Source organism: Pipistrellus kuhlii, unplaced genomic scaffold, assembly GCF_014108245.1.
Source record: "Pipistrellus kuhlii isolate mPipKuh1 unplaced genomic scaffold, mPipKuh1.p scaffold_m20_p_9, whole genome shotgun sequence".
Lineage (NCBI taxonomy): Eukaryota > Metazoa > Chordata > Mammalia > Chiroptera > Vespertilionidae > Pipistrellus > Pipistrellus kuhlii.
In genome coordinates, this window is record NW_023425595.1 from 30,138,492 (window position 1) to 30,164,203 (window position 25,712).

Consider the following 25,712-nt stretch of genomic DNA (forward strand, 5'->3'; position numbering starts at 1 on the left):
TGGTATGTGCCTTTTGAACTGAAACTTCCACTGCTTTAAAAATACTTTTTTTTTTTTATTTTCAACTATTTTTACGCTTACAGGAAAGTTATAAAAACAGCACAGAAAGTTCTTGTAAACCTCTTACCCACGTTCCTGTTACCATCTTATATAACCAGAGTACAATGTTCAACACCAAGGCATTAACATTAATAGGATACTTTCAACTACATTGCAGACCTTATCTGAAACTTCCGTATCTCTTAGTTTATCTTATTCTTGCTTGTTTCACAAGATTGCTCAGACACTATCTCTTCCTGAGCTCTTCTTTCCCCATCAGCCTCTAGTACACCCACAAATCTCCATGCTAAGAGCTGCTCTTCCACGACACTTATTATTCTATGCTGCAAACGTCTCATTTAAAGGACTGAAGTCCTGGAGGACAGAGGTCCGTTCTAATTTGATCTGGAATCCAGCCTGACCAGGAGGCGCTTATTTCCGTCTTTCTGAGTGACTGACTAAGACACTGAGCAAGGTTGTCCGAGGGCAGCAAAGTGTGGAGCAGCCCAGAGGAGCGGTCATCGCCCAGGTACTATCCAAGCCCGGCGCTCAAACGGAGCAAAAACAATCAGATGATTGGCAGTCAGTCAGCTCCTTCTAGGGCTCCGCTTTTCCACAGGCCCCGCCCACCCACGAACACGCCCCCAAACCTGCCCTTCCGTGCTAGCCACGCCCCTTCCCCGCCTACTCTTCCACTCCAAGCTCCGCCCAGGACCAGTGGTCCAGTCCGTTCCGTGCAAGACTCTTACAGCCCATCTCTCTCCTAAACCCCCCCGTTCTCCGGTCTTTTCCCGGCTCTTGCCGTCAGCCCCGCCTCCTGCCCGCTGGATCGACCTTCCCCCGCACCCTCCAGGCTCCGCCCCTAGCCCGTGGGCCTCCGCCTCCCCAGAGGTCTTCCCCCGTGACACCACGCCGGAGTCCTCCTGAGGGGCGGGGCGTGCGGTACGAAGGGGCGGGGTCTGGGGGAAGGGGTGGTGCTCCTCGCTCGGAAGGCCGCGGTGGCCCCGCCCCTGCGCCCGGCCGTTGCCGGGAAACAGGCATCGACGCTCCGGCTTTGGCCCGGTCTAGCCAATGAGCTGGCACGCCGCTGCCCAGGCGTGCGTCGTTGGGCGGTTACGTGTGGTGCGCGGGGGCGCGGATTGCGTGGGGCGCGGGGCGGGGCGCGGCTGGTGCGCCTCCAGAGCGATGGCGGCGGCCTGAACTCACCTAGCGGTTCCGCGGCGGCGATCGGGCCTGGTCCAGGTCCGGGTTCCGTGAGGGAACGGTAAGTATGGGTGGGAGGGCCCCGAGAGCGCGTGAGGGGATGAGGCACCGGCCTTCCCGGCCCCGGGTTTTGGTGAGTGGACGGGTTGTGAAGGGACAGGGTTAGAGGGCTGGCGTGTGGCGAGCGTCCTGGTGTGTGTGTCTCAGGTAGGGGAGCCGGGCGAGGTCGGGGTGTGTGCGCAGGTGAGGAGCTGGCCTGGATGAGGGGCCGCGGCGCTTTCCGAAGGGCCAGGCGGAGGGGACTTGTGAACCGGAGGGGCTGGGGCTCCTGTGGGCAGGGGTGAGGGACGCCCCGGGACCCGAGTGTGGGAGTGAGGCCGGTGCGGGGAAGGGGAGAGGAAAGGGCGAAGGTGGGCTGGTAGGGGTTTGGGGAGGGAGTGGAGGGCGGGGCATGGGAGGAAGGACATGGCTGTGAGGTCTGGGTAAGGGTGAGAGCTTGGTTCGGAGGCTGCTGCAGCGGGCTGCCCTGGCCAGTGAGAGCGGGAGTTCTAGCCCGAGTAGGACAGCTTAGGGGTAAGTGGTGTGCATCTGGCGCTTCTGTGCCCATGGGCCCTACACATTTCAGAGGACCAAAAAAAAAAAAAAAAAAAAAAAAAAAGGCATCATGGGTTGATGGTAACTATGAATTTATTTTATTTTATTTTATTTTATTTTATTTTATTTTATTAGTCTTAGTCTTCAACAGAGTAATCACTGGGACCCGTTTCCCCGGTTCCTCCTTGGGACTGCAAACTTGAAGATGGTCCCTCTCATGGGATTTTTTTTTTTGGGGGGGGGGCTATTTTTGCCTATATTTTCTCTCCACCTGCTTCTGGCCAAACTTACGCTGCTGCTCCTCACCTGTGCTGAGCAATAGGGCTTTGATGGTTGTCATATAGAGATTGGATTAACCAAGTTTGGGCACTAATTCTACTTTCATGGAAATCACAGCACTGTATTCTGGCTCCCATTCAGAAGCCTTTGCTCTTATAGTCTTACAGGTAAATGAAAACAAAAACTATTGAGGTAAATTTTAGGTATAGTAAACTGCTCATATTTAAAATGTACATGCGTGATACACTTTGACATGTTTACATCTGTGAAATCACCACTACTTTCAAGATATTGAATGTTTCTTCTCCCCACCCCCCAAATTTTCTTCTGTATCTTTGCAATTTTTTCTTTCTTTTGTCATTGGCTTCACTCTATTAGTATTTTACAGGTTTCCTATCTTCCTGCCAACCCACATGCACATAAAAAATTTGAAAGTTCTGGAAAAGCTGGGTTGGCACTCAGTGATAATACTTTCACACCAATAAATTTTCCTCTGTGCTGATAGTCTACCTTCCCCAACATGAGGAGGAGCTAGGCCTTTCCTGTCTATACCCTTCTCTGAGAATTGGGGGCAGCCCAAGTTGCCATTCTGTTCCAGATTCTCAGCATCAGAACCAGCTACTATTCTGTCCCATGGTATGTTTTCATTGCTTCTCTCTGGTGCCATACATGCTGGTGGAACCTTTGGCAACCTGCCCACTGGACAATCAGAACCCTATCCTATATAATAAAAGGCTAATATGCAAATTGACAGAACGGCAGAATGACCAGTTGCTATGATGCACACTGACCACCACGGGGCAGATGCTCAATGCAGGAGCTGCCCCTGGTGGTCAGTGCGCTCCCACAGGGGGAGCACTCCTGAGCTAGAATCTGGGCTCATGGCTGGTGAGTGCAGCGATGGTGGCAGGAGCGTCTCCTGCCTCTGTGGCAGCATTAAGGACCCCTGGGGGTCCTGGACTGTGAGAGGGGCGCAGGCTGGGGTAAAGGGACACCCACCCCGTGGGTGAATTTCATGTACTGGGCCTCTAGTAGAACCTATATATGTCACAACAGGATTTAGAGCAGTGATTCCTAAACATTTGGCCAAGGATTTTGCCAGTCCATGATAAAGTTTTCATCCGTCCAAGGTGGAAGGAGAGAAAGATTTCATAGGAAACTTGAGTTTTTCATAAAGAAATTTATTCTGAGATAATTATTTCTATTCTTTTGGTGTTAGAGTGTTCTCCCATTAATGAAATAATGGTGATAGTAGATAGTGGGTTTAAAAAAATGGTTTCATTTGTCAAAATAAAAAGTAACAGCCCTATATTTTAATAAAAAATATTTCTACTGGTAAGTGAATTCCAGAAATTTAGAGTGATGATGATGAGGCTGTTGCATCTCTTTATATAGTAATTCTACATAACTTCTGACATCTGAACCAGTATTATACTTTACATAGTAATCTCAAATTTTACTGAATTTACATAGATACCTTGTGAAGTAGGCAAGGGCAGGAATTCTTATAGATGAGGAATCAAATTAGGAAGCCAGAGGCCACCTAGTGATAAAGTGTCAAAGCTGAACCCAAATTTGGTCTTCTGAGGGTAAGAGTGACTTGGAGAAAAAAAGTTTGTAAAAGAGAGTGAAGGTGATGTGGACTAAAAGGCAAATGGTGCATAGGAAGAGCTGTGATGACATGGAGGGCATTATACTGGCAGAAAGCATTTTTTATGATTTGTAATTGTTCTGTTTCTGAAAGATGAAAGATAGTTTAGGGTGACATAGGAATGAGGGTTCTGCTTAAATTGAGGCAGTGACATAGGAAGAGGTATATACAATACCTGGATCACGTTAAGATAGTGATAGGATGAGTCAAGTCACGTGTCATAGGGTTCTTTGGGACTGTCCCAAGTTCTTGATTATTTTGGAAAAAGCACGGTTTGGTAAGCTTACTGTTTGCTCTACAAACTCTTTGTTGAATAGTAGTACATTAAGTATAATGGATTTTGACTTATGGCATACAGCTCAGTGGTAGATCTGGAAGGTGAAACATAGATGAGCATGGGAATGTAGAGATAGAAACATGTTGTATATAACCATTTATTTCACATCTGCTAGTGCCAGGCATTCTTCCAAGTGCTGCGAGAACAAATTCATTCATTCATATATTTATTTACTCATTCAGCAAATACTTCTTTAGCATATAGTCTGCCTGAGTGATGCTCACCTTTTATGAGATAAATAACATGGTCCTCTGAGGTCTCAAGGAATTCTCAATCTGATAGGGAAAGTTAGACACATGAAAAAATAATTTCAATTTAGAGAGAGTGTATGAAATAAAAAAAAATTATGAGGTGATTACTTCTCTGTATGTAGTCTCAGCCTCTCCCTTTATTCCAATTATATATATTCAGTGATCTATATATCTCCAAAGGTATCACAAATTTAACATGTCCAAACAGAAATTGTCTTTGTTCTTGAAAGCCTGCTTTTGCACTGTAGGCCTCATCTCAATCCAGACTTCGGTGCCATCTTCCATTATTTTTGATCTTTGAGTCCTTGCATTTAATCAGCCACTAAAATCTTAATTTTTATTCTCTGTTATTTCTGTTCATTTCCATTGCTATAAATTTACTGTTAAAGCTTTAGTTTACTTCCTCCTCATCTCTCATCCAGACTTTTTACCCCCTACAATCTCCTGCCTTCAAACTTGATTTTTTTTCTAGTCTGTCCCTAGAATGATCTTTCTAAAAATACAAATCTGATCATGGAATGCCTCAGCTTAAAAACGTTTGGCTCTTTGTGTACTGTAGGACAGCATCCAAATTCTTTAATATGCGTAATTTGGCCTGAACTCACCTCTCCAGCCTCATCTGCCACTCCCTACTCTGTTCTAGCTTGAATAAATTGTTCACAGTTCTTTAACAAATTTGTTACTTTTTTGAGTCTTGAAATCTTTCTAATAGCTGCTTCCTCTACTAGGAATGCTTTTTCTTCTCTGCTCAGTGAACTTTCCTTATTTTAAAGATCTAGTTCAGTCCCACCTCTTTTTTGACACTTTCTTTGGCACATATACCCACCAGGGGTAGAGATAACCATGTGAGACATGGGGATTCACTGTTACAAATGGAAGTTAAGATGTGATTCATGCTGTGAGTTATAAAGGCTTTGCTGGAGTCAGATGAGAGGATTCCCTGTGAGAAGCAGAGGTACTGAGGAGAGGAGGTGGTGAGTTAGGACCATATACTGATAGCCCATTTGTTTTACACATATAGGCAAAAGGATAGACAAGAAACATAAGCTGAGCTCTGGGTTGGTAGGCTTCTTTGAAGTAGATCTTCCCCCATTCTCCCTACCCCCTTATTCCTATTAGTTTTTAATCGGGTCTTTCTACCTTCACTATTTAGGATAATAGCCCATCCATAACTCTTATATCAGTATCAGTCACCTTGCCTAGGAAGCGCCATTGCGGGGGGAGGAGCCTTGGGATTTTATTGACCTGTTATTAGAAGGTCATTCTGGTCCCTTCCTGTATGCTGTACATGTTAGCAGGTGTATCCCTGCCCCCAGCTCCCTTTTCCTCCTTGCCTCTCCCAGGGCAAAGTTTCATAAGTGAGGCCAAGCCACTTCCTGCCCCCTGCTTGCTGTTCTGTGGTTGCTGAACACTTGCTGAGTGTTTTGGGCCCTAAGAAGAATGCCGGACTTTGGCTATTTGTGGGTTTGAAAGATCATCTCCTTCTTCCCCTTTTTTCTTTGTGGCTGGAACCTGAAGGTAAATCTGTAATAGAGTGGTGATTCCGCAATCCTCTGTCTTATTCTGAACTTTGCAGGTTAACAGGGAGTAAGGAAGTCTAACTAGGTGATAAGGGACACCAAGCTATGATTTCTTGTGTTTCTGCAGTAGATGAACAGGGCCTAAGTTAAGTGTTGGCTTTTAGGTTCTGGGACACAGATTCCAGCTTGGCTCTTGTCCTTGAGGTCTTTGTAAAGAGATGGGGAGGGGCTGAGGAAAGGTACAGGAGGCCAGTCCCCCTTGGGCCTGTAAGCAGTGCCCTTTGTTAGTTAAGCAGAAGTGGGCACCCCAAGTATATTGCAAAGTAGGTTTGTTAATTTTTGGAACTGAGTTCTAGAAGCTGGAAGCAGTTTAGTTTGGGACATGTCACTGCCTTACTTTACTGAGACTGGATGCTTGGCCTTTCTTCAGCTCACGAGGGTATGTGTGAGGTTGTGAGAATGGATATTCCAGCACAGGTTAGGTCTTTCAGTCAGGGATGAGGGCACTTTGGTGAGACAGGATCAGGAGCAGGAAGTGGGGAAAGATAAATGTCTTTTACAGAGTACCTGCTTTATGCCTGGAGTGCTACATAGGTTATCTTAATTATTTCATCAGAAACTTATAGATGAGAAAACAGGTTCTATTGTGTGAAGTGATTATTATTATTTTTAAAATATATTTTATTGATTTTTTTTTTTTTTTACAGAGAGGAAGAGAGAGGGTGAGAATTAGAAACATCGATGAGAGAGAAACACCCATCAGCTGCCTCCTGCATGCCCCTTACTGGGGATATGCCTGCAACCAAGGTACATGTCCTTGATCAGAATCGAACCTGGGACCCTTGAATTTGCAGACCGACGCCCTATCCACTGAGCCAAACTGACTAGGGCTGAAGTGATTATTTAAGGTCACTTAGCTGGAAAATACTCATGCTTTATCTGTTTCTTTTTGTTTCTCTTTCTTGAGCTTAGGACCTCTATTTTCAGTCCTCAAATGAGATGTGATTGAGAAAGCAGTCTGTAAACAATAATACTCTTATCTCAGGGTCTTTTTAGGTAGCAGATAACACAAATGGGTTTGGAAAAAATTAATAAAGGGATGATATTTATGGAGATGGGGGCAGTTTAAGGAATTCAGTGGAGATAATACAGTATTTCAGAGCTAATAACAGTGAGAGGGCTAGTAAGGCTAGTAACAGGAGACTTGTTAAAAAGATTATTGGCTGTAGTCTGCCTTTTCTTACCCATGCCTACTTGGGATGGTAAATATTTGGGAAGATGGGCAAGTCCTTTTCTGGTATGCTCCTGCTGCTGATAGTTACTAGTTTGAATGACTGTGTTTGATGGTTTATAGGAAACCATGTGTGAAAGACTGAGCATCCATTCTGTGGCTCTACCATTTTCTCACCCCTTCTCTTCTCTCTCACCCCAACTCTCTTGGAGAAGAGGTTGAGTGGAGGAGGTAGTGGTAGATATTAGCTTCTCTGTTTCAGATTTTGGGTTTACCTAAAGTGCCATCCATTCTTTATTACTGTTGATCTCCTTTCTTAGAGGAAGAAATATACCTCTTTTTCTCAGACCAATCCTATACCTTACTTTTTGTTCAGTTATTTTCACCTTATTTACTTCATAACCTATAACTTTCTTCAGATTTCTTTTCCTCATTTGATAAATATCTTTGAGGCTCCCCATCCAAAACCAAACCAAACCAAACCAAACCCAAACCAAACCAAACCAAACAATAATAACTCTTCCTCTTAACCCCCTCCCTCCTTCCCAGCTTCTTTAAACTATTGCCCTATTTTCATCCTTCCTAGTATTACTAAATTTCCTGAAATTGCATCTTACTCATCTTTGGCTCCTAGTCATTCTTTAACCCTTTACTTTCCTAAGTCTAGCTAAACTACAATTGCTAAAACCAACTGAGCATTTTCAATCTTCATTCTATTTAATCTCTCTGTAGACTATGGGAAAAACACCAGTTCCTTGAAACATTTTTTTTTTTTTTTACCCTTGATTTCTAGATTACCACTGTTTCTTGGATTTCTCTTTTTACTTCTGATTACTTTCACAGTTTTCTTTAAAGACTCCTCCTCCTTTACGTGACTAAATCCTGGACATGATGGATATCCTTTAGGTATGTCAAAACTGTACTCCTTCTCTTTTTTGAAACACAATTCCCTTTGATATATATTGTTATATAGTTTGTTAATGGCATTATCTTTTACTGAGTCTCCTGTACTTCATATTAAGGCCTTCTCTTATCTTCCATTTGTTTGCCATGTCATGTTGCTTTTATTTCATGAATAAGTTAAAGCTGGAGGCAGATTTTCTACGTATGCATCCCAGTCTTGCACTTACTAGCTGGCTAGCTTTGACAATTTATTTAACCTTTCTAGGTTTTGATTTCATTATGTCTAAAACGGAGATAATAGTACACCTAGGTTTAAAGGAGGTACTACATGTAGTGCTTAGAACAGAGCCTGACTCAAAGTAAGTACTCCGTATATGTTAGCTGTTATAATTATTTTTAATTCATCATTCAGTTCCACAAGCATTTTTGAATTCCAGACACTATGTTGCCACTGAGTTTTAGGGAAGAATGAATGATATGGTCACTTTTGTTGAGGAGTTTGCTATTAATGGCAGAGATATTATAGGTATAAATGCAGTATATGACATGCTAAGATAGAGGTGAGGCTGAAACCGGTTTGGCTCAGTGGTAGAGCGTCAGTCTGCGGACTGAAAGGTCCCAGGTTCGATTCCTGTCAAGGGCATGCACATTGGTTGCAGGCACATCCCCGGTAGGGGGTGTGCAAGAGGCAGCTGGTCGATGTTTCTCTCTCATCGACATCTCTAGCTCTCTATCTCTCTCCCTTCCTCTCTGTAAAAAATCAATAAAATATATTAAAAAAAAAAAAGATAGAGGTGAATCTCAGATTTACCATTTCTTTGTTAATCTTGAACTTAATCACATTAGTTCATGCCATTTTTTTTTCTTTAACCAGTTAACTGCCACGTGTTCAAAACGGAAACCATCCCCACACATCATAATATTTTGAATTTAATTAAAAAAATCAATTTGCAATGAATATTGTAAAAATAAATACATTACTCACAATTCGGCTGAAATTGTGAGTAATGTATTTTCAGCTGAAAATTCTTATGAAAAATGATTTTAAAGTCGGTCAGGGCTGTCACTTAGGGAAAACATCTTTTTTTATAGATGTGTGTGACATGTGGGGAAGGTCTGCCTCTTGCACCTACAGATGCTTATGGCATACAATGGGTTAAAACAGACTGTTGAGCCAAACCAGAATTATATGAATTGCTGAAGGGGGTTCTTTTGGAAGAGAAAGTAAATAAAGATAAAAATTATGAACAACAAATACGTAACTATTAACTAGTGAATCTAAAAACCAACGGAATTAAAAAATCTGATGAACAATATTAACTGTTGAATATAATAGAATCAGAGGTTTGGAAGGGGAGTGAACTGACGATTTTTGGGGGGGAGGGGGGAAGGGAGGTGTGGGAAGAGACTGAACATAAACTGTGCCTATGGATGAGGACAATGAGGGGTGGGGAAAGGGCAGAGGGTGGGGTGGGAACCTGGTAAGGGGAGAAACGGAGGGGGGCTGAAATGAGGAACATTTGTAATAATATGAACAATAAAGATTTATTTTAAAAAAATAAAGTAGAAAAGAAAAAATAAAAAAAATAAAATTAGTTTATCAAGTTTAAAAAAAACAAAAAACAAAAGAAACAACAACAAAAAAAACAGACTGTTGATACAGATTATAAATTGTCCACTGCTATCTGTCTCTCTGCTCCACCTTATACTGTTATCTGGCATATTTTTAAAGGCAAATTTGATCTTGTCATTTCCTTGTTTCAAAACCTCCTTTGTTTCTAGGGCGTCCATAGATAAAACCCAAACTCCTTAACATGATATTCAATGATATTTATAACCTTCACCCATATTTATGCTTCGACTTAATATTGTATCTCTCTTCTCTAGATAAGCCATTCCAAACTTGCAACTGTTCTTCTAATTCGTTCTGGTCTTTTATAGTGCCATATTTTTTTTACATACTATTTTTAATATGAAGAAGGCCTTTCTTTCCCTCTGCTCTCTTTGTGGCCAGTATCTGTTGTTAAAAGATTTAAGTTAGATAACTCCTTTCTGAAATCTTGCAATCTCCTAGGCAGAATTAGTTGCTTCTCTTTATGCCCTCCCCCCCTTCTTCTTCTCCGCCCCTCCTCGCCCCTGCACTTCTGTAAATCCCTCTGTTTATAATATTTACTGAGTTTTTTATGTATGCTCCCCCCAGCATTTTTTATCCATTCTTGTATTTCCAGTGCTTATGCAGAACAGTGCCCAGTACTTTATCAGTGTGGTTACACATTGAGTCAATCTTGCTTGCTATTTAGGATTGGTCCCACCCTTTATATAAACAGTCTCCTGTTCTGTAGAAGGCTTCCTTAAGCATAGTTGCTACATTCCTTTATTTGTGAGCTGGTGATGATGAGAGAGAATATCTGGGTTGAAGGAGATGACAATGTGGGGCTGTTGCACGTCTCTGGGTTTCTTCAGCTCTTGTTGAGTACAAAGAGGAAGGGCAACTGAACCACACCTTTCCTCTGAAGTTTTTACTTTCTTGAGAGACAATACTGCTCAGGGGTGGTGGTGGGTGTGATGGAGACGGAACTGTGAGCCAACAACTATTTTGTTATTTTTCCCCTTTCTTTAGTGAAGGTGTCATGAAGGGATACCCAAAGAGTGAGTGTTAGATATAGCTGACAAGAGTGGGGAATAGTGTGTATTTGGGAGTGTGTCCCTGCGTTCCTTGGTAAAATTAAAAGTGTTCTGCTCTTTCAGTTGGCTCTGCATTTCCGCCTTTTAAAAGTATTTAGACATTTAAAGGCCTATTTGTCCATTTCCTATTGGGTAGGCTTCTAGGGAGGGAAAAGTGATCCTTACACAGTCACAGGGTGGCAGCTGCTCATGGTGGCAGAACAAAGTTTATTCCTCAACAGTATCAGAGGGTTGTCATCAGATCAGGACTGGATTTCTTGATTGTTCATTCATTCATTCATTTACTACTTTATTCACTTAAGCATTCATACATTTAACAAATATTGAGTCTTGAGGCACTAAGGATACAACTTTAAATAAAACAGATAAACTATGCCCTTTATGAATTTACATTATGATAATTTCTTGAAGTGAAAAGTGCTAAGAAGAAAGTAGGATCAGGAAGCTAGAGTGAAGGTGGGAAGATGTGCTATTTAGATAGAATTATTGAATAAGGCCTCTCCTGGGAGATGGCATTTGTAAAGAACCGAGTAATGTGAAAGATTAGGAGAAGAGCTCATCAGGCAGAGGGAATGGGGAAGTATTAGAAAAGGCCTGTGTGAGTAAAGCATGAGTGAGGAGGAGGATGGTAGGAGGTTGCACAGGTTAGATTATATAGGGCCCTATAGGCCAAGGTAAGGAAATTGGATAGTTACTAGTGTGATGGGAAATTATTGAAGGATATTCAGCAGAGGAGAGATTTTTAGGTTTTAAGAATATCACTCTGCTGTGTGTAGAATAGACTCTAGGGCAAGACTGGAAGTATGGATGCCAGATTGGAAGCTATTGCAATAGTGAGATGTGCTTTGAGGATAGAGATGATAGGATTTGCTGATGATCTGGATATTAGAAGTAAGGGAAAGAAATGAAGATGATATCCAGGATTTTGGCTTGAGCATGTAGGTGAATTTATTGAGATAGGTAAGGCTGGGGGAATAATAGGTTTGGTGGTAGAAATAAATTTTGTTTTAGACTTGTTAAGTTTAAGATGCTGATTATGTGCGTGTGTGGAATTTTCAGTGGAGTGGTGGCTCTGAGTTCTTCCTGTTGGGTAGAGGAGAGTGGCAAACTTCTGTTGATCTCTTCCATTCTCTCTTTTTGAATTAGATTTGCAACTCTGGACTGGTCAGCAACCTCTGGGCTTGTCACTTGGAGCCTGGTATACCTTCTGGCTCCATGGCCAGCTCCTGGCTCCTATAGACCAGATGAAGCTGACTGGAAACACAAGTGGAGAAAGCCTCCAGCTGGCAAATCCTCAGAGTGTGGTCCTCTGGCCGCTGGCCCTGTCCAGCTGGCCTCATGGAGAGGATGAACTGGCTGAGCAGACTGGCCTCCCGGGGCCCTGGGCACCGTGTAACTCAAGGGGCCAGTCTGCAGACCCCTGTCGTGGCTGACCCTGAGACCTGCCTTATGGTCTTCAAGAATCACTGGTCCCAGGTAGGAGACTACACACCAGAGGGCCTAGTCTATTGGCTTCCTGAGTCCTGTTAACTTTCTTTGTTCTCTCAGTGTGTCACTTAGTTACCTTATCATCTTAGATTCCCTCTATCTTCTGTCCTATGTCCCCAGGTGGTGCGAATCCTGGAGCGACAAGGCCCTCGGGTAGCTCCTGGGGGTGCAGATGATCTCAGTGCTGTGCGCAACCACACTTACCAGATGTTGACGCTGCTGGCAGAGGATCATGCAGTCCCTTCAGCCCCCAATGCCCCTGGGCCCCTGCTGGAGTTTGCTCTGCACGAGGATCTGCTAAGCCGTGTGTTGGCATGGCAGCTTCAATGGGATGAGCTTGGGGATGGGGTTGAGGAACGGCGGGCTGAGCAACTGAAATTATTTGAGATGCTGGTGAGCGAATCTCGCCAGCCGCTCTTGCGGCATGGTCCAGTTCGTGAGGCTCTGCTGACCTTGCTGGATGCCTGTGGCCGCCCTGTGCCCAGTAGCCCAGCACTGGATGACGGCCTGGTGCTACTTCTCAGCCAGCTGTGTGTGTGTCTGGCCCGGGAGCCTTCGTTGCTCGAGTTCTTCCTGCAGCCACCTCCTGAGCCTGGAGCTGCCCCTCGTCTTCTCCTCTTTTCTCGCCTTGTTCCCTTCGTCCATCGAGAGGGCACCCTGGGCCAGCAGGCCCGAGATGCCCTACTCCTGCTTATGGCTCTGTCAGCTGGGAGCCCCACCGTGGGCCGCTACATCGCAGATCACTCTTACTTCTGCCCGGTCAGCACCTCCTGGGATGGGGGGTAGGATATGGTGTGTGGGCACTGGTAGGAGATGTAGAGGGTGTGTGTATGAGGACTGTCGTCAGGAACCAATCCCCTGGATTTGAAAGGAATGCCTGGAATTTGGGTGGGGATGAAAACTTGGCTTAGGTGCATAGGGTAGAAACTAAGGCTCTTATGGGCCAGTGTTTCCAGGTTGTCTTAGAATATTGGGTAACTAAATACTTGCTCTGGTCATAGCCCTTCCCCTTACTCTGATAAAAACTCTGGGTTAGTAGCTGCCCTGTTCCCCCTTTTTATATTGTCTGAGCCTTTGGTAACCTAACCTTGGGGATGGCCCCCAGGTGCTGGCCACAGGGCTGAGTGCCCTGTACTCTTCATTGCCCCGAAAGATTGAAGTTCCAGGGGATGACTGGCACTGTCTACGACGGGAGGACTGGCTGGGAGTGCCAGCCCTTGCGCTCTTCATGAGTTCCCTAGAGTTCTGCAATGCAGTGATTCAGGTGGGACTGGGGTTCTCAGGAGGTCTGGTGCTTGGACATTCTGGGGAGATGGGATGGTAGGGGGTGTATTCCCTGAAGTTCTGCTGTCCTGTCATCTTGAAGGTAGGGTGCTTACTGTGCCTGTCTATTCCCTTTCAGACAGTGGCCCCCTCAATCCTCCTTCCTCTTTCTTGTACCCCTGTAGGTGGCTCACCCTCTGGTACAGAAGCAGCTGGTTGATTATATCCATAATGGGTTCCTGGTACCTGTCATGGGCCCTGCCCTGCACAAGGTGAGAGTCATGGGTAGCAAAGCAGAATAGGGGATTAGGCTGATGGGTGGCAACTTCAATGCCAGGACGAATGTGGGAAGCAGTGGTCTAGGTACTCATCATCTCATTTTCCCTGTCTGCTCCTAGTTCCTCCTTAAAACTCGGGAAATGACTCTAGTATATGTGCAGGGAAGCCCTAAATTTCCAAACTTTCCCTTCCCTTCATCCAGACATCAGTGGAGGAGATGATCGCCAGTACTGCCTACCTGGAACTTTTCCTACGGAGTATTTCAGAGCCTGCCTTGCTCCGTACCTTCCTGCGATTCCTGCTGTTACACCGGCATGACACCCACACCATCCTTGACACCCTCGTTGCCCGAATTGGCAGCAACTCCCGGGTATGGCCCCTTCCTCTGCCCTGGCTTACTTGGGTGAGCCATCTTCTCTCTCTGACCTGTGTTCTGGGAGGGTGTCGCTGCCCTTCATTGGCCTTTGTCTCCAGCAGTCACTTTAAAGTGACAGCATTTACTTTCTAGTATTTAACTTTTAACAATTTTGGTACAGATTTTAGTCTGCCTCCCTGCGTTTGTAATTTATGACTCTGCAACACAATTTCCTTCTTTGGATGACTTTGGGTGCTTATCATGGCTTTAGATTTTGCCATTGTGCTACACTTGTGATGTATCGTTGACAAGATACATCATTGATAAGAAATAGTCATGTAGTGTTCTGTGGCCTGTTTTGGGTGACTTAAGATTGCATTTTCAGGTTTTGTGTCTACTTTGATAGCTGGCCAGCTGCTACTGGCATGCTTATCTTTTTCCCCTTTTGGATTTGATGCATTGGAGCTGCTATATCTTGGGGTACACACTCATCTATTTACTTACATTACTTCCTCTTGAACATGATTGTTCACTATGTGCCATGCTGTTCTCTGGTATTGAGTATATAATGGTATATTAGGTGGACATGGATGCTGACTTCATGGCACTTCCTCTATAGAGGAGATAGATAAGCAAACACATTACTGAAATAATTCAAAATTGTGGTCATTGTAATGAAAAAGCAAACAGGTTGCTTATAAAATAAGATGGTGTTAAAAAAAAAACAAGTCACACAAAAAAACCTTTCTGAGTAGGTGAGATTGAGCTAAGACTTAAAGATCATGAGGGAGGTAGCTTATTGAAGAGCAAATGGAAGAATAGTCTAGGCCAGTGGTTGGCAAACTCATTAGTCAACAGAGCCAAATATCAACAGTACAACAATTGAAATTTCTTTTGAGAGCTGAAAACCAATTTTTGCATATGGGCCATGAAGTTTCAATCGCACTGTATGTTCGCACCTGCACATGGTATTTTGTGGAAGAGCCACACTTAAGGAGCCAAAGAGCAGCATGTGGTTTGCGAGCCACAGTTTGTAGACCACTGGTCTAGGCAGAGGGAGCAACATGCAAAGGACAACGAATGGGGAAGAGCTTAGTGTATTTGAGGAAATGAAGGACCAGTGTGACTGAAGGTGTAGTGAGCAAGGGAAAAAAGGGAATGAGATGAAAGTAGAGAAGTAGGCAGGGTTCAGATCATCTATGGCCTTGTAGACCATGATAAGAAGTTTGTATTTTAACCAATAGAAATGTATATAAAACAGGAGCAAATCGTTTCCAAGTGATAAAGACCTGAAGTCTTTCTGGGTGAGTAAAGCATTAGTTTAACCATGGACTTTATGGCATTTATTTTGGCTCTGCAATCATTTTGGTTTCCTTTAATTACAAATAATTGGAGTTCCCTAGGTACGTGTGTTTAAAACAGAAGTTCTTGGATCATGAAGGGTTCTAGAAAACTATTCTAGATAATTGAGGTACTTGGTAATAGGGTTCCAGATAGGTGAGGTTCCCATATAGATATATTTTGTATAGGTGAGGTTTCTGAATAGCTAAGTTAGAATATATGTGAGATATTCAGATCTCATTCTGATCAGACCAGTGTTTTGAATCAAGTATATACTTCCAAATTTGAAAATGACAATTACTACAACAGGTTCTAAGCTCTGCCTTAGATCTCTTGGGTTATAATCTTTGGGAGTAGGCCTACAACGTGTATTTTTCAAAATGTCCCAAAAAGTAATCATGATACATGTCATGGTTAAGAATTATTGGTATAAGCCAAGAAAATAGATGTCAAAACTTTAATTTTACAAAGATATAAAAATTTTTATTTCTCACTATGCTTATGTTTGACCTCAAGGAATATATTATTTATATTTTGGGACAGTTGATTTCCTTCTTGTCATTTTTTTCTTCTTCTGTGGTGTCCTCTATCCATCTTGCTTTTTTGTCTTAATCCTAACTTTGATTCTCCCTCATTGTCTTTAGCATATGTTTCTATTAGTCTCATATTTGGTCCCCTGTTCTCAGGAACTTTTTATGTTCTTGGGGATTTCCTCTTGGTTCCTGGTTCTTAGAGGAATCAGATCTCTTCTGACTTCAGGATGCCTGTGCTGGTCATGTAGATCTTTCTTTTCCATTGTTTGGCCTTTTAAAGTTTGATACTGTTGGCCGGACTTTCTAACCTCTGTAACCTTTTTTTGTGGCTTAAATCATGCTCACTAGCCAGCCTGTGTGCCTGACTATTTGTATTAGTTTTTTGTTGCTATAATAACAAATTACCACAAAAGTAGTGACAACATAACTTTATTATCGTACAGTTCTGCAGGCCATATGTTTGACACAATCTCTCCAGACTAAGGTCAGTGTTGGGGGTGTTGCATTCCTTTCTGGAGGCTGTAGGAGAAGATTCTTGCTCATTTGGCTTTTTGATAGAATTTATTCCATTGTAGTTATATGACTGAGATCTGTTTTCTTGCTGGCTGTCTGCTAGAGGCCCATCAGTTCTTGGCTTAGGGCCCTTTTCTTCCATTTTCAAAGTCCATGGTGGATTGAGTCCCTCTCATGTATCTAATCTCTCTTCCCTTTTTTTTTTTTTTTTTTTTGAACCTAGCAGGAAAAGGTTCTTTGCTTACTTTTGTGATTTGATTGGGCCCGTTTTGATAAGCCAGGTTATTTTCCCATGTCAAATTCTGTTACCTTAGTCGTATCTGCAAAGACTCTTCTGCCTTGTAAGGTAAAATATTTGCAGGCTCTGGAGATTAGGACCTTCCCGTGAGTCTGAATATTTTCATTGCCAGTTAAAATTGTCATTTAGACAACCATGCTGTCCAAAATGTGGCTGTCTTTTAGTTCTCATTTAGTAAATGATGAGCACCTGGGCTGTGCATGTAGTGCCTTAGACTGGGACCCAATAGTTGTCTTTAGGGAATTCAAGGTGTCTAACATAACTTGCCATAAGGGAAGTTTATAGAAAGTGCTGTGGGGATTCAGAATGAGGGAGAGTTTACTGTGTCTGTTCTCTTCCCTTACTTTTCTAGAACAAAAGCTTTCCCCTATTCTGGACCTACCTATTTTTTCCTTTTCCTGTCAGCTGCCCTCCAGCTTTTCTTTAGCCTACCTTCTGTGAGATAACACTGGTGTTGGAGAGGTGACTCAGCTGCCTGTTCACAGCCCTGCCCATATCCCAGCTGGTATTTTTCCAGGTTCCCCGTTTTCTTATTGGTAGGCATTCAGTTACTGTGCTGCTCAGTTCTGCTGACAGGTATTCACCTAGTTATCGTGTTGCTGTTGTATCTTGTTACTCATTCAGTTTTAGTATTTCCTAGGGTCTCTTTTCATGGATAATTCATTCCATTTAAATATTGCTGGAATCTCTGCTGACTAGTGAATATAGCTAGAGAGTTTGCTGATACGTGTATGGTCTATAAAAATACATTGACCTTGACACATGGTTCATTCCTATCTATTAATAATGAAGTCTTGCCCACAAACATCATTTGATCATTTATTGAATGACTTTTATATGCTAGGCCCTGTGCACATTGTTCTGCGAGCGGTTGGTTGGGCCAAGGGCTGGGAGGGTTCCCATTTGGTAAACACCTTGGAGGGTAGAGAGCTCTTAAGGTGACTCCCTCCCTCCTCTCCCACCCCTCCAGCTCTGCATGGTCTCTCTCAGTCTCTTCAGGACCCTACTGAACCTCAGCTGTGAGGATGTCCTGCTGCAGCTGGTTCTCAGGTACGTGTGCGGTCAGGGCTGAGGGATGGCTGATCCTGAACCCTCAGGGCCTTGTGCATTGCTGGGGCGATGGGTTATATTGGGGTTGCTCATGTGTATCCTCTTGGAAGAATTCCATTGGCCTGCCTGATGTTTTCCAAAACCCTATCCTTCCTTTCTGATTTATCCTGTGTCCTTTTTCTGCTGTCTTTCCTAGGTATCTTGTCCCGTGTAACCATGTGATGCTGAGCCAGAAACCAGCTGTACGTGATGTGGATCTCTATGGTCGAGCAGCAGACAAGTTCCTCTCCCTAATCCCACGCTGTTGTCGGCACTGTGCCCCCAGCCCACCCCGTCCAGAGCATGCCTCGTGGGCACGAGGTGGGCCTAGCAGAGAGTCAGGGAGAAGGGAGGACATCACGGGTATGGCCTGGATTCTGGGGGAGCTTAACAAGAAGGGGGGGTTAGGGAGGTGGCCATGAGTGGCTTTCCATCTTTGAGGAAGTTAATGAGGGGGTCTTGCAGGGTGGATCCTTAACTTCATCAAAGAAATTTAGCTTCTGAGTAAAGTTGTTCCTCTCTAGTCCAGTATTCTTTCTGTGTCCATTTTTTTCTTTGGTATTGGTGGTGGTGAGATGGAGCAATGGATGAGGAAAGCTTTCTTTGGAGGGTGGAGAGTTAGCTGTTTGAATTGTACCATGTTTCTGCTGCCTTGTTACCTTCTCTCTCTAGATGTCTAATCCTTCTTCCTGGACCTCTGTCTCTTCTATCCTTCTTATGTTTTTTTCCCCATCTTTAGGCCCTGGCAGCCCAAGTGTTGACTCCTCTTCTGTGGTGACAGTACCCCGGCCCTCCACGCCATCTCGCCTGGCTCTCTTCCTGCGACAGCAGAGTTTAGGTGGCTCCGAGTCCCCAGCCCCAGCCCCTCGCTCACCAGGGCTTGCTTCATCCCCCGCTTCCAGTCCTGGCCGAAGGCCAAGCCCTGCAGAGGAGCCTGGTGAACTGGAAGACAATTACCTGGAGTATCTGCGTGAGGCACGCCGTGGCGTGGACCGCTGTGTCCGAGCTTGCCGTACCTGGTCTGCTCCCTATGATGGCGAGCGGCCTCCTCCTGAGCCCAGTCCTGCTGGCTCCCGGACTAAGAAACGCAGCTTACTGCCTGAGGAGGACAAGGACAATGTGGGGGAAGGGGAGGAGGAGGAGCTGGGGGGTGGGAGACTGGCTGGGGGTGCAGGTGAGGGCCCTGGCCACCTGCCTCCTCCTCAGCTCAATGGGATGCCAGGACCATGGCCTGAGGGGGCCAAGAAAGTTCGTCGGGTGCCACAGGAGGGAGCAGGGGACCTGTCAGAGGGCACCTCTGAGGGCATTGCAGGACTCGAGGGCTTTGGGCAGGAGCTCCGGGATCTGGAAGTGGCCCTGAGTAATGGGGGGGCCGGCTCAGAGCCTCCCCTAGAGCCTCCGCTACCTCTTGAGGAGGAGGAGGTCTACGCAAGCTTCACCTGCCCCCCCGAGCCCCCTTGCCCCTTCCTCAACAGCCCTTTGCGGACTCTCACCCCGCTGCCAAGCCAGCCCTTCACTGGTAAGCTACTTACCCTAAGCCTTCTCCTTTGTGTACTCTGCATGTTTTTGAAGTGTTTATGCTGGTTTCTGAGATTTCTTGGCCATGTCATTTCTGTGTACTTGCCTAGCTCCTTATCCATTTTGCTTGCATTCCTTCCAGATTCATATTATGTCATTCTTGTGTCTTTGTGTCTGCGTGTACACCTTCCATGCTTGTGCTGTTTTGAGTATTGACTTATGTCTGAGCCTTGTATGTTTGTCCTTTGTGCATGTTCCTCCTCTTACCCACTCTGGCTATTTCCTGGAATTTGTGATCAGGATATTCTCTGTTTGGTGTTTCTGGTGAATCACAGCAATATATCGGAAGCATGTGGAAAACATACTTGCTGTCTTGTGTGTGAGGCACCTATCTGTAAGTCATGCTGACCCCACCATGTATCTGGGTCTTAGCTCTCCTGTCAGCTCTTCTGTGGCCCAGGATCTTCTGGTGTTCTTCCCCTCCCCAGCCCTGGCCTCCTTTCACCCAGCCTCTTCTCAGAAGCACTCAATTTCAAGTTTCTCCTGTTCCCTGTCCTTGAACCTTGTTGGTTGCCATTACTGTCTAATAAGACTTAAAGATTTATGATTAGTAATAAGGAATGAAGCAGATAATAAAATACCTCTTTAGGGCAAATGACAGAAGTGTGGCCCTGAGCTCATTCACTGAGTTCTTTTGATCTCTGCAGGATGCCCTTGGAGCTAGACCTGACCTGAATGGCTAGGCTAACTCCTCTTTGTTTTTGTTTGAGAGCCTGTTCTACCCAGTCCAGCCCAGCCCTCAGCTGGTTCTTATTCTTACTCCATACTCTGTGTGAGAGGGAAGAAAAATGAACCAAAATCCACCTCTGGGAAGCAGTGTAATGCTTTGGACTAGATATACCTTGAATTAAGGTCCCATCTATGCCATTAATGCATGCAAATCACTTACTAGGATGCTGATACATTGTGAGAACTCAGCAGGTGGTAGCTTTTAACTCCGATTATCATCTCTTCCTTGGCAGATGCATATATATATCTTTTTAAAATCAATGAAGCATGTCCTCAATATATATATTTTGAGGACATGCTTCATTGATTTTAAAAAGGGAGAGAGAGAAAGATATGAGAGAAACATTGATGTGAGAAACATCGGTTGCTTCTTGTACGTGCTGCAGTGTATGCACCCCCATAAGATTGAACCCACAGCCTAGGTATGTGTTCTGACTGGGAATTGAACCCATGACCTCTTGATCCATGGGATGATGCCTAACCAACTGAGCCACACTGGCCAGGGCAAGTGCATGGCAGATATTGGTTGACCAAGGCAACCACCCATCTCTGGTTGTTTGTAGTCCAGTTGTCATACCTTGATCAGTACCTATTCTGACTGGGCCTGAGATATATTGCCATCCTGCTTGCACAGCATCAGGAATTCATGATGATGCCCTCTTGCAGGTTTCAGAAACTATCTTTTCATTTATTTATTTAGTCTTTGCTACTATCTGCTCAGTACCACTAGAAGGTGGCGTGCAGATTTTATCACATTTTTGAAGCATTAATTGGAGCTATATCCTCCTACTTTGTAAACTCACCTGAGCTTTTTGAATTTCCTCTTGTAAGAAAGTGCCAGGAAATGGGAGGAACAGAAGGACAAAGTTATGTGTTATCTTAGGCTCCTGATTAAGATAGAGTTGTTTTGGAGCTAAGGCTAGTTATGTGCATCTGAAGTGGAGAACATTCTAGAATATTTTCCAGGATTCACTGCCTCTTGCCCTTCATTGTTCTTCTGTTTCAATTTATAGTACAATTTATAGTACACTTTCTTTGCCCCATAGATCCCTGGTCAGACAGACTGTGATGGTCTGGAGCGCCCATGCTGGGGCTCATCGAGGCCAGTTCTCCCAGTGGAACAATCTAATCCCTTCTGCTATTCTCTCCCCTACCAAAGAGGCTGCCCTGACTTGGTTTTCTCTGGCTCTTAATTCTCAAGCTCTTTTTTTCTACATTTTCTTTTCCACCTTCTTGACTCCCAACTCCTCAAAAGAGCTAATTTCTTCTCTGGTCCTCCAAAGATTTCTCCCCCACTTTAAGTTGGCCTATATAGTCACCTTGTTTGCCTTTGTTATACTTTCTTGCTTTCTTTTTGACCCAAGTCTAATGTTATCTTCTGTTTTGTGTGTAACCTGATTTCTTTTGGTCCTAATCACTTTCTCATTCTTTCTTCTGTTGTGCCTCTTAGTTGAAGCTCTTAAAAAGACCTGCGAAATGTTATGTAGCTTATAGTTATTATTGAATACTTATAATTTGCTGTATTTTAGGCTAAATGCTTAATGTTAGTCTCCTTTTCATCCTCTTAATAATCTTAATAAGTAGGTATATTTTCTTATTTAACCAAGTAAGAAACTATGCTTGGAGAATTTTGATTAATTCAATAACTATTAAAGGATAAAGCTGAAATTTGAACCAGCTCTCTCTGACTCCAGAGCCTATGATCTGGCTCTTCAGCTCAAGTGTGTGTAATGCTATTATAGTATCTGGACTCTTGTGCATCCATGTGGTGTCTGCCATTTTATCTTCTCCAGAATAGGTGGTCACAGGATATTTAAACATACCCAAAGATTGACATACAAATAATTATCATCTAGTCGGGGTTCTCTTGTTTTGGGGAGGAATGCGTGCAATGTGCATTGTGTTCAGGCCTTGTATCCTTGTGCCCACCTCCCCCAGGCCCCTTCATGGCTGTGCTCTTTGCCAAACTTGAGAACATGCTGCAGAACTCCGTCTATGTCAACTTCCTGCTGACGGGGCTGGTGGCCCAGCTGGCCTGTCACCCCCAGCCCCTGCTCCGCTCTTTCCTGCTCAACACCAACATGGTCTTCCAGCCCAGTGTCAAGTCCCTGCTGCAGGTGTGCGATGCATGCATGCATGGGTGCGTCCAGGCTCCATGGTGGGCCAGGCCCACAGCTGGAGTGGCCCTGGGGGGCTGGGAACAGGCCCAGTGTTTCTAGAAAGGACTGTCAGTCTAGTGCTACCCGGAAATGTCATGCAGTTGTGCTTTGTAGGTGTTGGGCTCCGTGAAGAATAAGATTGAGAGCTTTGCGGCCTCCCAGGAGGACTTCCCAGCACTCCTTTCCAAAGCCAAGAAGTACCTCATTGCTCGTGGCAAGTTGGACTGGGCTGAGGGCCCTGCAGCAGGACCTACTCCTCGCCGCTCTGATTCTCTAGGTAAGGCCTACTCCACCACCTCTCTCCTGAGCCTCCCTACGCAGCTAATTAACCTAGGCCAAATGAACACTGATTAAAAGTGAAACATTGTGCTGGGAACTGGCAGAAAATGGAGTCTTGGTGTTTGTTCTCAGGCTTCTTGTCAGGATACAGTTCTGTCCACTAAGAGCCAAATCAGCAGTACCAGCAAGAACTGCTCTAGTAGTAGGGGACAGGTAAGGGGACAGAGTAGTCTCCAGGTTAGATATTGTTACAGCTTAGTAAAGGACGTGGCGTTTGACATGGGCTCGATGTTACTTTGTAACCACTCATGTACTTTTTTCCTTAAGCCCATTTGATATCTGCTCTCTTGCTCTTGGATTTGGGTAGGCAAGGATTCGGATGGCCTTATTCCTCTGTTTAGGGAACAGCATGAACTACTTAGTTGGAGCAGGGGATTTGGAAGGTGGTGGAACAGTTGGTAGTAAGGCTGGAAAGCTTTAAGTAGAGCATAAGGTTCTCAGAGTAGAAGTTGGGCTGGGTAGAAGTTGTGAGGTTTTAGGCTGTGAGAAACCTTTGGAGGGTATTAGATCTGGGATTGGAGAGGTAAGTGCCAGGTGAATTGGATGTAGGAGAAATGTATTTGGGATGAGACCTTAAAGGTTTGAATAGTGGAAATACAAAGGGAGAATTTGATAAAGTGGAAATGGGATGGAAATAATCACAGAATTTGGTGAAGGGTTGTGAAGTATAAGAAAGAAGGAACGGGTTATATATGATCATGACATTTTAAATCTAAATCTTTCATCAACAAATATCTGAGCACTTGCCAAATGTGTTATGCATTATCGTTAGTACAGGGAGCTCAGGGAGGAACAAGATGAGATCTTTGCCTCAAAGAGCTAACAGTATGGAGAGAGACGAAGGGAGAGAGAGACTAGAGAAATCTCATAACCAGGGGAGCAAGGTCCCACCGGTGGTGAGATCCAGAGCAGCAGAAAGGGTTAATTTTGGATAGGAAAAGGTTTTTTCCTCCTTTGAGGCAAATGAGGGCAATTTGAAAGGAAGAAATGATATGAATCAAAGGAGTTGTGAGGTGTGGAAGGGAAAGTTAGGGCTTTAAAGTTACCCTTTGTTACTCAAAGTAGGAGACAAAATAATATGCCAAGACCAAGAGTGCAGATGTCAAGTGGGGCTTAAGGAAAAAAGTGCATGGAGTGGTTAGAGAGTACCAGAAGAGTTATCATACAGTTGTGAAGACCCAGGGAAGTTCCTTAGCATGAGTTCCTGATGGTCTAGTGCTGTGCGTATTTCTTGCTTCCACATTCCTAGTACTGTGTTCTCTGTGACATAGCCAGTGTTACAAAGGTAAATTAGATAGAGTCCAAGCCCTTAAACTCACAGATTAGTGTATGACATGTAAGCAAATCATTAATAAAATGTGATTAGGGCAATGAAATGGAAAATCAGTGGAGGGCAAATCAGAGCAGATTTTTCAGAGAGGTGGAGATCGTGAAATTAATCCAAGGATGAAAATTGTAGAGAGGGCAAAATTAAGGTGAAGGGGGCTACAGAAGCATGGCAAGAGCTTGGAGAGTTCCAGGAAGAGCAGCTAGGTGTGAATGCAAAAGCAGGGTTGGGGATTAAAGAGTTTTGAGAGGAGGTTGAAGGAGAGTAGGCCTGGTTGTGTGGTGAAGGGTTCTGAATGCCTAATTTAATAAATCTGTCCAGCGTCACTCAAAATTAGAGGCAGAGAAAGGGAACCATAGCATGATCTAGAGACTAGCTGCTTAGAGTTAGGACTAGATATGAATGTAGAGCCACAGCCAGGATTCTAGACAGAGAATTAGAGGAAAGAAGTCAATATTATTAAGTGGCTTATTTAAGTTTAAGCTGACATGAAGCTGTCTGGCCACAACCAGAGGGAAGGTGGCTTTGGCGAATATAGGACAGGGACTAGTAGAAGGTGAAGTGGCATAGGAGAGCAGATCTTGGATAGATGATGGAGTATGACAGAAATGCTAAAGTCACTAAACTATATGATTGCATAGGTAGTGAGTTGGTTCATCAGCCTGGGAGAGACAGCACAGGACTCGGCCTAGCTCTACCTACCCGGGGCGGGGCCAGGGTGAGGCTCTGCGAGTCTAGGTTGCTGTCTACTGTGCAGTCATCTTCCCGGAGTTTGAAGAAGTGGGCATTGAAGGAGAAAGGGTGTGGGTCAGGTGAGGTAGGGGAAGGTGGAAGTGGTTGACTAGGTCAGGAGGGTGATAGGAAGTATGATGTAAAGCCATGTTGTGGACTGAGGAAAGCAGCTTGGTGGTGGTAGAATAGTCATTGGAAAGAGGAGAGGTAAGAGAATCCCTCAGGGTGAAGGGTCATGGAGATGGAAGGGATCTTGGCTGGGAGTGAAGTGGCTGAAGGGTTAACTGGCTGGGAAGACTGAGGATGGTTTGCTGGGTGGGGAGGCTGGATATAGGGAAGAAGGTTGGGCGGGCAGCATTTTGGTGTTAAGAGTCCTAGTTGAGAAATCCATGCACCTAGGATAGGTGGGAAATTTCAGCTCTTAGACCAAGAGAGAGTGCCTGACCTCTGCACCTTCACTCTGTTTGTTTGCAGTGAAGAGCCGGAGGCCATCGCTGGGAGAGTTGCTCCTGCGCCATGCACACAGCCCAACCAGAGCCCGGCAGGCGGTGCAGTTGGTTCATCAGCCTGGGAGAGACAGCACAGGACTCGGCCTAGGTGGCGGCTCCCCCGGGGCTTCCACTCCGGCTCTACCTCCCCGGGGCGGGGCCACCGAGCGCCCGGGAGAGGCTCTGCGAGTCAAGAATGCTGTCTACTGTGCAGTCATTTTCCCGGAGTTTCTCAAGGAGTTGGCTGCCATCTCCCAGGCCCATGCTGTCACGTCGCCTTTCTTGTTGGATACTTCAGAGGAGGGGAATGTCCCTCCTGTCTCAGGCTTCGGGCCCCTCAATCCTTAACTTCTTCCATGGACAATCAGGGCCTTGCGTGGCCTGGGTCGGGGCCATGGTACAGGCTCCTTTTTATGTTTGGAGGGAGTGGCAAGAGAACTTTTTAATTTATTTCAGATGAATGTTTTATGGAGAACTTGTTGCAATATGTATAAAAGGGAAATCTCTA

At 44.7% G+C, this 25,712-nt stretch overlaps 1 protein-coding gene across 10 annotated transcripts; it reads left to right on the top strand.

Moving 5' to 3' along the window:
- The first annotated feature begins 1,144 nt into the window (after positions 1–1,144).
- Positions 1,145–25,712, top strand: FHIP1B (FHF complex subunit HOOK interacting protein 1B). 10 transcript variants are annotated; one of them, XM_036426467.2, is made up of 12 exons: positions 1,145–1,303; positions 11,840–12,169; positions 12,302–12,940; positions 13,287–13,445; positions 13,630–13,716; positions 13,926–14,126; positions 17,734–17,813; positions 18,010–18,215; positions 18,592–19,371; positions 22,098–22,276; positions 22,433–22,595; positions 25,191–25,712. In XM_036426467.2, exons 2-12 carry the CDS (start codon positions 12,032–12,034, stop codon positions 25,550–25,552), a joined length of 2,994 nt encoding a protein of 997 aa, XP_036282360.1. In that variant the 5' UTR covers positions 1,145–1,303; positions 11,840–12,031; the 3' UTR covers positions 25,553–25,712. The 10 variants fall into 10 exon arrangements, with proteins under 10 accessions (XP_036282360.1, XP_036282364.1, XP_036282363.1 ...); XM_036426471.2 differs by having other exon boundaries at positions 18,010–18,173; XM_036426470.2 differs by having other exon boundaries at positions 13,926–14,093.